Raw genomic sequence first — 12,562 nt, forward strand, 5'->3', positions numbered from 1 at the left:
CTTAGCTGAAATTGGGTGGCGGAGCAGGTGGGGGGAAGAGGGGTTGGTGGTTGGGAGGCGAGGATAGGGGAGGGCAGACTTATACGGTCTGTACCAGAGCCGGTGATGGGAGGCGGGACTGGTGGTTGGGAGGCGGGAAATACTGCTGGGCAGACTTATACGGTCTGTGCCCTGAAAAGGACAGGTACAAATTCAAGGTTAGGTATACACATATGAGTTTGTCTTGGGCAGACTGGATGGACCATGCAGGTCTTTTTTCTGCCGTCATCTACTATGTTACTATATATCTGTTCTAAACTTCTACTATGTTACTCAAAATCTCTGTGCAACAATATGTAATTATTTTATAATATCTGATTGATTTAAACTTTCACAATGTTACTCTAATTCTCTACGTAACAATAAGTAACTATGTTCTAATCCACCATCACCAAGAACGATACATTGTAAGCCACTTTGAACCTGCAAAAAGGTGAGAAAATGTGGGATACAAATGCAATAAATAAATTAAATAAATCTTCATAAAATACAGAAGCACCGAGTCAAAACCCAAAGTAAGCCTGTGCAAATAAGAATGCCTTAAGCCAGTGCTTCCCAGACCTTTTCAGTTCACGGCACCCGTGTCAGAGCAATTTTTTTGCGGCTCCCCCCAGCCACACAGGTTTCCATCTTTTCCTCTGCACAAATATAGCAGTGCTAGGGTGTCCCTATAACCAGCCCCTCCAAATGACACACTGATTGTAATTTATAACAAATTACTACTCTACCTATGAAAAGTTATTCCATTATTATACTTCCTCTTTGTACATCTGTATGCTGCACAAGCCAGCACGTTTAAAAATATAAGTGAGACTAAATATAAAATGCTATCAACAGTAAAGATTGACAACTTGGATGCAGCAGCTCATAGGTTTACTTTTGTTTTGAATGGAAAGGGAAACAGAGACCTATTGGTTTCAACGTTTTGACTTCATCCCGCCTCCTGTTTTCATCTAACCTCCTTGGCAGTCACCTCTGCGAGTCCTGAAGGCCGTCTGCTCCGTGTTCCCATCGGCCACCGGCTGAGAGAAAAAAATTAAAATGCAAGCACGGGGCTGCAACAGCCTTCAGGCATGGGCTGTTGGCTGTGCTGGTCCTCTACTCCCCACTGACATCAACTTCCAGCTCCGGGGGCAGAGGATCAGCAGAACTGGCAACGCATGCTTGAAGGCTGCTGCAGCCCTGTGCTTGGGTTTTTTTGTTGTTTTTCTGCCGCTGCTGTCTGCAGTAGCAGTTCGGGCAGGAGGGAGGTCGGGATTTACAGTTTGGGAAATGCTGCCTTTCTTAACAATGTCAAAACTCTTGCAGCAGACAAAGTCTGAGAGGTAAATCGTGCTATGTAGTTCATTCTTCTTTCTTTTTTTCTGTATCATGCTGCCGCTGCTAAGTTATTTTGGACGCTTTCCTTCTTTGGTCATCTGTTATGTGTTTTCTCCCAGATTCTATATAGTCTGACTTGAGTTGTGCATGCAAATATCAGCACTGATAATTGCCAATTAATAAACAATTATTGACGCTAATGGGCTTTAATTAGAATGTACACACACAACTTGCTAAGTGTATTCTATACAGTGATGCGCATAAACTCTAATGCATGCTGCTGAAAAGTGGGCGTTTCTATAAATTTATGTGTACTGTTATGGAATACACCTGCTCTGTGCCTAACTTCAGTGGTGTAAATTCCCATGACTAGATCTAGTTGCGTGCATGGGCCCTAGGCGTATTCTATAATCTGCGCCTAACTTTAGGCACAGTTTATGCCCGTTATTTGTCTAATTATATGCGTTTTGTTTCTTCGGATTTATGCTAACCTGTTGCTTAGGATTTAGGAGGCTGCAGGTGGCTGTATCTGGGAGAAGTATGATTAAATATTTTGACGCCCACCAGACAGGACTTAACAAAGATCTGGGTTTTCTAGCCCATTATGAGCACATATGCGTTTATCTTGATGGGCAGACTGAATGGACCGTGCAGGTCTTTTTCTGCAGTCATCTACTATGTTACTACCCTGTTTCCCCGAAAATAAGACATCCCCTGAAAATAAGACCTAGCGCATCTTTGGGAGCAAAAATTAATATAAGACACTGTCTTATTTTCGGGGAAACAGGGTATGTTTATAGAATATGCTTAGGCATATGTTTTCTTGGCACTGATTTTTAAGGCTTCATATGTAGAATCTAGCCCTTTTATAACGGTTTTCCTCTTGCCTCGCTGAAATGGCTTCAGCTTATTCAATCAAGTGCTGTTAAACTACTTACTTTGTAGTTCTCAACAATATGACCATGCTTCTCCTCTACTCAGATCATTGGCTTCCAGTTTTGGTTCACTTAAAATTCAAAATCTTGTTCTTAATCCACCATGTATGGTTTTCTGGCAACCCTCCCTACGTAGCATCTCTGATTTCTCCATACGTTCCCACTCGCATACTCCGTTCATCCCAGTCTTCGTTACTTGCACAACCCCTCCTTCCTGGATTCAACTTGAGCTTTCCAGAAACACTAGCTTTTCGTACCGGGTCCCCACCTATGGAATTCTCTGATGTAGACGCTTGTATGCGCTGAAACACGGACCGTGTCGGGTTCTGCTTTTATTTGCATCAATAAAAGACTGTTGGACAATATCTTCAGTGGTGGATTTGTCCTTGTTCAGCCTCTACTTTTGCCTGCTGTGATTCTCTCCCATTTCACATCTGTTCAAAACCATCCTGGTCCAGATTCAAAAAAGCAGTGAAAACCTGGCTCTCTAACCTCTCCTTCAGCTGGCCTCTCCCTCGGCATAGATCCTGCAGCCTTTTTCTTCTTCCCCTTCCGTCGCTGCTTTCGTCATCGTCTCTGCTGTTGATCTCTTGCTCCCCCCTCCTTTCTTCTCTTGCTGCTTTTGATATTCTAAACCACTGTGCTTCACCACTCATGCCAATAGTGGTATATCAGGTCAGGCCTAGTAAAGGTTTATATGCTTTTACATGAATGTATGTGTTCTGAAATGCCAACATACACATGTGTGTGCTGGCACACAAATGTTTCTCAGCCATTTCATAAACATACACGATTATTTTAACTGAGACTGTGTTCTGTCATAATCTGATATCCCTTTCCAGTTTCATATTCGGGAGAATGGGGGACATCAATCACTGGGGGATTAAGGGGCTAGTCTCCCCAAATTTTCCATGGATTCACAGTAAAGTTTGAGTTCTCAAGCAGGAAACACAATACCGTTACCCATCTGTGGTCCATTGTTTATCTTAAGAAAAGCAGCACCGGTAACAACATGAGCCAAAGGACTTGCTTCCTCGGCAGATACACCTTTGGACAGTGGGTTGATAATGTCTCACAAAGGGAGGAGGCAGGGGTGTGAGCCTACACTTTTGCCTACACTGGCATACATTCCACCCCACCCCCTGCTCAGTCCCACTTGCCTCTGGGTTGGTCTCCCACCTTCAAGTTATTTCCCCAGTGGTTTCTAGGGACACTGGGGCCACATTCCTAGGGGTCCCACAGTTCCCAGAAACCACTGACAGACCAAGAACACAAACTGGCAGGATTCTTAGTCCAGGAGAACGGAGCTAACAAACTAATAGGTTTATTATCATAAAAAAGTAGAACAGTAAACTGTAAAAGTTGTAAACAGAAAACAGTAACAGGTAAAATAACAAGATTCAGTATTAAAGCTCTCTGTCTCTCTCTGTCTCTCTCTCTCTCCTGAAAGACCACATTTGTTTTTTTAACTCCTAACCCTGTTCAGTACCCATGTCTGTTATGTTCTCTTGTTGGGGTTCCAAGGGTGAGGGGGGGATTATTATAGTTGATCGTTATTGTTTATGATTTATAAAGAACAGTTGCATAGAATAGTGTTCCTTTTTATATTTAAATCTTTTTATTAAAGTATAAAACCATAAGTGTTCGAGGCATCTGCAATTGAGTACAAAGTCTGGGGGCAGAGACCAACTTCGTTTCCTTGTCATTTTAGAAGCTACTTTGAAGGAAATTTGTGAAGCGTGGAATGTAGTGGTTGTAAAATATGGTTATATTTTCCTTTCCCACGTCACCAGGAGTTCGCAGTGTGGATCCGAAGACAGGAAAAGAGATTCTTTACAACATTGAAAGTCTCATTAACCAAGCTGTGTTTCCAGGACTTCAGGGAGGACCTCACAACCATGCTATTGCAGGTCAGCTGTGTGAGAGTTAAGAGGGCTTAATTAGAGAGTTTTAAAAAGGTGGATGAAAGCAATTACTTATGGTCGCCTCATCTCAAAAAAGATATTGGGGTAATTCTCCGTATTGGCAATTTAGCACGTAATTGCCACTTCTAGAATACTAGTGTAAGTGCGCAGTTACATGCCAACTCATAGACGCTGCTGCATAGACCACGATAGTGGCTGGTGTAAATATCCATGACTAAGAGGCTCATTTTCAAAGCACTTAGTAACCTATGGAACTTTGTAAGTCTATGTAACTTTTTGTAAGTCTTTGAAAATACCCCTCTAAATGTTACAGTTGCACACATAAGTTTTTCGTGTTCTAAAACATTAGCGTGTAAGTTGTGGCCATGCCTCTGACTCACCTATGCCCCTCCTATATATACACCAACCCACCCATGCCCCTCCCACATCTAACATATAACATATAGTAACATAGTAGATGACGGCAGAAAAAGACCTGCACGGTCCATCCAGTCTGCCCAACAAGATAAACTCATATGTGCTAGTTTTTTGTGTATACCTTACCTTGATTTGTACCTGTCTTTTTCAGGGCACAGACCGTATAAGTCCGCCCAGTACTATCCCCGCCTCCCAACCACCAGCCCCGCCTCCCACTACCAGCTCTGGCACAGACCGTATAAGTCTGCCCAGCACTATCCCCGCCTCCCAACTACCAGTCCCGCCTCCAAACCACCAGCTCTGGCACAGACCGTATAAGTCCGCCCAGTACTATCCCCACCTCCCAACCACCAGCCCCGCCTCCCACTACTGGCTCTGGCACAGACCGTATAAGTCTGCCCAGCACTAGCCCCGCCTCCCAACCGTCTCTGCCACCCATTCAAGGCTAAGCTCCTGAGGATCCCTTCCTTCTGAACACCTTGACCTACTCATGCTCCTCCCATGTTCACACCCCTTTTGTAATTATGTGCTATAGAGTTGTGTATTATGACCAACAATTGATTTAGTGCCAATTAGCAGCTAAGTTTGTCAATGAAGTTACACCTAACTGTATTCTGTACCCTGCATGTTCCATTTTATGCGCTAAGCATAAGATTGGGTGCACAAGATTATTAAATGAGGGGAATAGTGGAGCCAGAAAGCGTTCAAAGAGGAGTGACAAAAATGACAAAGAAGAAGAAATAATTGCCCTAAGAGGAAAAGACAAATGGCAAGGGATACAATAGAGGTGCAGAATAGTGGTTCTGAAGAATATTAAGACTAGGAGGGCACTACATGAAGCTAATAGGTAGCAACTTTTTAAATTAATTGCAGAAGTGGGTTTTTTTTTTTCACTCGGTTAGTAATTAAACTGTAGAATTTGGTCAACCACCTCACACCTTATACCACGCTTTTTGGGGATGCCGAGGAGTGTGGGCCTTTTGGGGACAGATTTGGAGATACATGACAAAAACTTTAGGGACATCAGTAATTGGGTCTTGGGATCACTTTGTACTAGACACACAAGCGGCATTTAGCACACAGGCTGCGGGCAAAAGGTTGTGGTGTAAGCTATGTTTGGTGGCTCGGAAATGTATTTTGCAAAATTGGATATCCCCAGAACCACCAGCTTACTGGCAATGGAGGAACCAAAAATGTGTAAAAAGTGGGAGTATGACCAAGGATACCAGAAACTGGAAGATGTTCTTAAATAAAAAACTTTATTAAAGGTTTGAAGACTCGACACATCGTGTTTCGGCCGTCAGGCCTGCATCAGGAGTCTGCTGTGCAGAGTGCTGCAGAGCAATGACGATGGAAATCCTCTGAAGATTTTACAGCAGTCTCTTGCACGGAGAATTGCTAAATAGTAATAAGGTTGATTCTTCAAAAATGACGTGGTAGTCTTTAGAAAGACTATTTAAAAAAGTCCGTCAGAAGCGCTGCACGCACTATTGATAAAGACGCCGTGGCCATTTTGAGAGAGACAAAGTAATGCTGCAGCTGCACTTGAGACAGTTACCTGAACTGGTGACTCCCCCTTGAAAAAGTAGCCACGAAACGGGGACTTGTCGGGGTTTTAAGAGCACCAATCTGTTCAAGCTAAGTGCTGCATAAAATTAGATGATAGCATATAGAAAAATAGAAATGTATCTTTATACATAAGATTAGCAAAGGTTGGTGGAGGTTAAGTCAATGATTAGACAATACACACTGATAATACACCCAGTCATTGGGTGAAAAATCAAACAATATTTTTCGTGTGTCATATATGAGACTACTCCACTCTCAATAAGCTGAAGAAGCAATAATACACTTGTATTCATGTGTGTTTAAATATTTCTAGGATAAGCAGCATAAAATTTCTTTTACTGTTCTGGGATCTTGCCAGGTACTTGTGACCTGGATTGACCACTGTTGGAAACAGGATATTGGGATTGATGGACCTTCAGTGTGTTCCACTATGGCAACGCTTATGTTCTTATGACACCTATAGTGTGCATCATTGATTCCTCTTGCTAGAGAGAATCTTTTCTGCAGCGCCTATCGTTTAAAAAAAATAGCTTTATCTTTCTTGATGTCTCAGGTAACTACTATGTAATTGCATCGTAAATAAATATGATCAATATACAAAGAAAATAAGGGGGGTTAACCCCACACAGCTCCCCCAGAACCCTACAACCTTCTTTCTAGCGCTCATTAATGGCTTGTTAACTCTTCTTCCTTTGTAGGAATTGCCGTAGCTTTAAAGCAAGCTATGACCCCAGAGTTCAAGCTCTATCAGATGCAAGTGGTGGCTAACTGCAAGGCCCTGGCTGCAGCCTTGATGGAGCTGGGCTACCACATTGTCACAGGTAAGGTGAAAAAACCCAGTGTATTAACTCCAGGGGCCATTCTGTTGTATCCCTGGGAGCTCCAGGTAGTGGAAAGGAAACTTGTCATTATGGAACCAGTACCTGGTCTTAAGAAAATGAGTGTTGCATTGTTCTCATGTGGAATATAGATATTTTCATGTATGGGTTTTTTATTTTTTTTGTGTGTGTGGATTTAATGAAAAATGGAGGAGTGGCCTAGTGGTTAGAGCACCGGTCTTTCAATCCAGAGGTGGCCAGTTCAAATCCCACTGCTGCTCCTCGTGATCTTGGGCAAGTCACTTAACCCTCCATTGCCTCAGGTACAAACTTAGATTGTGAGCCCTCCTGGGACAGAGAAATATCCAGAGTACCTGAATGTAACTCACCTTGAGCTACTACTGAAAAAGGTGTGAGCAAAATCTAAATAAAATACTCTTTGAGGTTCTGCATGGAATGCACAAGAGTGGCCTAGTGGTTAGAGCACTGGTCTTTGCAATCCAGAGGTGGCCAGTTCAAATCCCACTGCTGCTCCTTGTGATCTTGGGGAAAGTCACTTAACCCTCCATTGCCTCAGGTACAAACTTAGATTGTGAGCCCTCCTGGGACAGAGAAATATCCAGAGTACCTGAATGTAACTCACTTTGAGCTACTACTGAAAAAGGTGTGAGCAAAATCTAAATAAATAAAATAAATAAACAAACGACCTGGAAGCCCTTTGTGTCTGAGCTGGCCAAGTGTTCAACCATGCTGCAATGCTGGGAAGGATCTTAATCCTGGAAATAACATTAACGAGTAAATTCAAACATAGAATTCCAGGAAATGATTGTCCGATAAAGAGCAAGCTGTGCCTAAAGGCATTCCTCCTCCCAGTGTTCTACACTTAAAATCCAGTGAACAAAATAATCTTGGCGTCATAGCTAATAATTGGTTTCTTCCATTTGGGGTAAAAAAAAAAAATTCTTAGAAAATGTGGCCATAAAAACATCTGGGTTCTTCTGTATTATTTTTTTTTTACAAGATGTTAAACTGCTTTCCAGTCTGTATGATATAGCATTTGTGGTTTCTGTTGTGTTTTGTTTCCAGGCGGTTCAGATAATCATTTGATCTTGGTTGACCTTCGCAACAAAGGCACTGACGGTGGGAGAGCAGAGAAAGTACTTGAGGCATGTTCTGTAGCCTGTAACAAGAACACCTGTCCAGGTGAGTCCAGCTTCACTCTGTTTTTTGTACTGTACAAGGCAGACACCAGATTCTTCTGCCAAAACTCAGCTTCTGTGACTAAAAAGGTGGCATTAAAGATCTTGTCCCCCATAGTCTTGTCGCAACTAAAACATTAATGGTTGAGACCTTTTGCCAGTTCCCTCCTTTTAACGTTTTATTGCTTTATGAGGGAGAATTGCAGATGGCACCATAACCTTGCATTCCTTGATGTCACAGATAAGGTGCAGCTTCAGTATCAGATAGATGTAAGGACTGAACTCCCCTGACGCTTGACCCTTGATCTTTGGAACCTTCTGCAATACTGTCTTTGAGATGCTTTTCTCCAAAGTCCCCCTGGGTGCCATTAACATACTATACTGCAAAGCAGACAAAGAAAATTGAAAACACATAATCCATTTGACATTTTGTTTATTGGTTCCAAAAAAAAACATTTTAAACATAAAAGGAGAACTTTTTTTCCCCTCTTGTATTCTCTGCATAGTGCCTGCCTTATCGTCCCTCCAGCAGATGTAGGTGAGGCATCCTGTTGAGTCTGCAGCTGGTCTGATAGGCAAGGCCTAGGAGAATCGATTTTGCAGTTGGGGCAATTGGATTTCATCCCTTTGCACAGTATTAAAAAAAAACAAAAGAGGGGGGAGGGCAAAGAACAGGGTCTGGACTGATTGCGCTGTGTTGCTGTGGAGTGTTAAACCCGTTTGGGCTGGATCCCTTCTTCACACGCTCTCTTCCGCCCCCCCCCCCCCCCCCCCCCACACACACACACACAAATTGGGCTGGATCCCTTCTTCACACGCTCTCTTCCCCTCCCTCCCCCCCCAAATTGGGCTGGATCCCTTCTTCACACGCTCTCTCTCTCTTCCCCCCCCCCCCCCCCCCCCCCCCCAAATTGATGGTCTTTAAGAGGTTTCTGTCTGGGCGCCTAAGTCTTTCTCCCCTAGTTTTGGGAGGAGGCCATTGAGAACTTGCTCCAGGGGCAAGACTGGGCTGAAAACACCTTTTTGGCTTTAAAGACAAAAGGACAAGGTGGCAGACAGACAAGGCAGATCCTCTGCAGCTGTGGCAGCCAGGGACGCAGGGTTGAGGGTGATCCACTGTGGAACCAGAGGTTGGTTGCGTGAGTGGCAGGGTGCAAACCCACGGATTGCATGGTGGCTCCAGGAGAATACAGTCATCACTGTGCTTGTATGGTGACTGGCACCACATGTGCTTATAAGAATGCACCAGTGCGACTCCCTCGGCCATCACGGTTTCAGTGATCAGCCCAGCCTGCAAGGTGTTGAGGCGAGCCATGGCCAGGGGAGCAGGCAGAGGCGGGAGGACTTGAAGGACCCACGGTCAAGACGCTTGGGTTATGCACTTCTACCAGCAGGGTCTAGAGGAAAGAAAATTAGCAGCTGCCAAAGCTGGATTAAGGCAAACTAGGAATGGGCTAAGAGACAAAAGTTTGGGGGGGGGGGGGGGGTAGATTCTACCCTGGCACTATCCAGATGCTGCAGGGGTGGTTAGGTGAATTACTAGCTGCACTATGGGGATCATGCTGCTGAACATTTACTGTATGTTGTATGGTTAAAGGCCATCACTAAAATCTGTTTAAAAATTGACCCGCATGTGAATGAATGTTTATATTCCACAGTATACCTGTACGATGTGTTGATGTATATTTTGATGTTTTTATATATAGGTGAGTTTTATAAAATTAATAAGCAAAATCAAATCTGCAGTAAAGCATTACATTTTAGGCAAGCATAGACAGAAGGAAGTTCCAGTAATGTTAGAAATAATGCTAGAAACCTTGTTAACGCACCAGGAACAAGCGTTGTACAACTATATAATGAAGGAAAACCTGTGCCCAGTCTTTGCTTTTTAAGTTACTTCAGGGCTTTGCCCTCTTTTCATTTGAGAAGCAGTTTTAGCATCTCCAGCTTAACGATCCTTCCTAAAACGATTCCTGTCGCATTCTCATCCCTGCATAGGAGACAAAAGTGCCTTGCGCCCCAGCGGTCTTAGACTTGGTACCCCGGCTCTGACTTCCAGAGGACTTACAGAAGAGGATTTCAGGAAAGTAGCAAACTTTATTCACAGAGGTGAGAGAGAGCACCTTTATTATTCTGTAACCCACTAAAATCAAGATTATTTATTTAATACATTTATACCCCACATTTTCCCACTAGTTGTAGGTTCAATGTGGCTTACACATAACCGTAGGGTAGGCTACAGTACAGAAAGTATAAATGAACAATGTAATAGTAGGTTATTAAGCATATAGGTATCACATAAAACAACAGAGATAAGGAGAAATTAGACCTTACCTGCTAATTTGCTTTCTTTAATCCCTCCGGACCGGCTGACATGGCGGCAGCGGCGCGCGGTTTTTTTTTTTCTTTTTTTTCCAGGAGGCGCGCCTGATACCTCCGTAACTACCTGAGCTGACCGCAACGGCGAAGAAAGAGGAACTGAAGACTGAATCCCCGAAGTAGAAGGAACAGTAGAGCCCGACGCTCCAATCACCGCCGTACAAAATTTGCAAGCGCCGGAGGAGCCAACCCCCCCCTGACGCTGACATACAGCGCACCGCTTAAGATTTCTGACATTGCGGGAACGCGACGAGCCGGTTGGCGCCTAAATTCTTTTAAAGAAAAACACGCTCCGAAGACAAAAATAGCGCTTATCAAACTATACACCTGTGAAACTCAACCAGAGGAGCACCAGAACAGAAATAGAAAAGTTCTCAGCGTTTTCCTTTTCTTGGTGGTTTTTTTTTTTTTTTTTTAAACAGCTGCTAACATGCACACAGACAGAAAAAATAGTAAACACTAAACGGAGCTGTCTGCTCGTTAGGTCTGTGGGGAAACACTGCTTCTGCTTAGCTTTCTCTTTTTCTTTTTCTCTTTTTTTTAAACCTGGCTGCCTCTCCCAAAGGCAACAGCCTTTTGCTTGTCAAAAGGGGGCCCTTCCCTGAAAATTTTAATCTTTAGCAGGGAGGTGGGGAGGAAAAGGGGGAGGGACCCGGGACACCCGAGTATAACACCCCTGAGGCAAAATTGAAATTCTAACAAGCCTCCAAAGAATTCCTCTGGCACAGAATAAAGTACCAACTAGACAGAAAAGTCAGAAAATAAAGAGAGACTAATGGGCTCGCTTCCTACCTGCTGGGAGACTGAGAAAATACTGAGGCTAGGGTCACGTGACCAGGGCTCCTATGTATTTTCTCAGTCTCCAACCTGCTGGAAGGCGAGCACAACCCATCAGTCCAATCCTGGGCCGGTCCGGAGGGATGCTAAGGAACAAAAGATAGTACAAGATAATAAGGTCCATAGATTTTGCTGAAAACAGGAAAAAGTAAGATTAGGTTGAGTCTGGAAGATATGCCTTTTTCAACAAGATTAATGCGTTGAAGGGGTAATTTCATAAATCCTGTTTTACATGCAGCAAAGGACTTGCAACAGGACCTCATCCGCTTGTTGAGTATGTGTATGGAAAGAGTGCTCCTGCTTTTTGTCAGATCTGTGTGTAGGTGTAATTTGGGCAGAGCAGAGGCGGAGTTAGTGTATGCACATCCTATATAATAAAAAGCAACTCCAACGTTCTGAAGCTGACTCCGTGGCACTTAAAACCTTGAGGCATTCGTGCTCTCCAGCTCATGAATTGACGTCAGTACTTCCTGGTACGTCACCAGAGACACTGACCAACCACATGAAAGCAGCACGAGGCACACCAACGGACTGATGCGCACTGCCACAGACCTCCCTCTCCTGTCCGACTTCGGACCTCCCCTTCCTCCCCGACCGACTCCCTCCCGAATCACCATGCCGCTACAAAAAAAAAAAAAGCTGGCACTTACCAGCTGATCCCCCCCTTGCAGCGCAGCACTGACAGCCGGAGCCAAGGGAAACGCTCTGGCTCTGAAAACAGCAGCAGTCAGTCAGACAGGTAACTCCATAACTCTCCGCAAATTCTTTGTTTAAAATAAAAAAAAAAATTTTCAAAGTCAGGAGAGAATGATAGAGTCAAGCAGAGAGCACAGAATCCTGTCAGATGCGAGTACAGGGTGAGGCAGGGACCTTGCAGTAAGGTATGCCCCCAAAGGTGACTGATGGGGGGCGGTTGACCCTGGAACTGGGAGGGAGTAGGGGAAGGGGATGACCCTGGGAGGGAGGGGGGGAGAAAAGCCCTGGAACTGGGGGGGAGGGACGACCCTGGAACTGGGAGGGAGGCGGGGTGACCCTGGAACTGGGAGGGAGGCGGGGGCCCTGGCACACACTCATTCTCACAGACACACTCTTTCTCTCACAGACACACTCGCACCCAGTCTCTC

At 44.3% G+C, this 12,562-nt stretch overlaps 1 protein-coding gene across 5 annotated transcripts in view; it reads left to right on the forward strand.

Annotated features, from left to right (window-relative positions):
- The window catches only part of SHMT1 (serine hydroxymethyltransferase 1), a 44,582-nt gene that overhangs the window by 18,485 nt on the left and 13,535 nt on the right, over window positions 1-12,562 (forward strand). For all 5 annotated transcript variants that reach the window (XM_030213314.1, XM_030213312.1, XM_030213310.1 and 2 more), the window contains 4 exons: window positions 4,088-4,204; window positions 6,904-7,026; window positions 8,110-8,226; window positions 10,221-10,331. In XM_030213314.1, coding sequence (XP_030069174.1) covers window positions 4,088-4,204; window positions 6,904-7,026; window positions 8,110-8,226; window positions 10,221-10,331 — 468 coding nt within the window. The remainder of the gene's footprint in view (window positions 1-4,087; window positions 4,205-6,903; window positions 7,027-8,109; window positions 8,227-10,220; window positions 10,332-12,562) is intronic.

Source organism: Microcaecilia unicolor, chromosome 8 (assembly GCF_901765095.1).
Source record: "Microcaecilia unicolor chromosome 8, aMicUni1.1, whole genome shotgun sequence".
Classification (NCBI taxonomy): domain Eukaryota; kingdom Metazoa; phylum Chordata; class Amphibia; order Gymnophiona; family Siphonopidae; genus Microcaecilia; species Microcaecilia unicolor.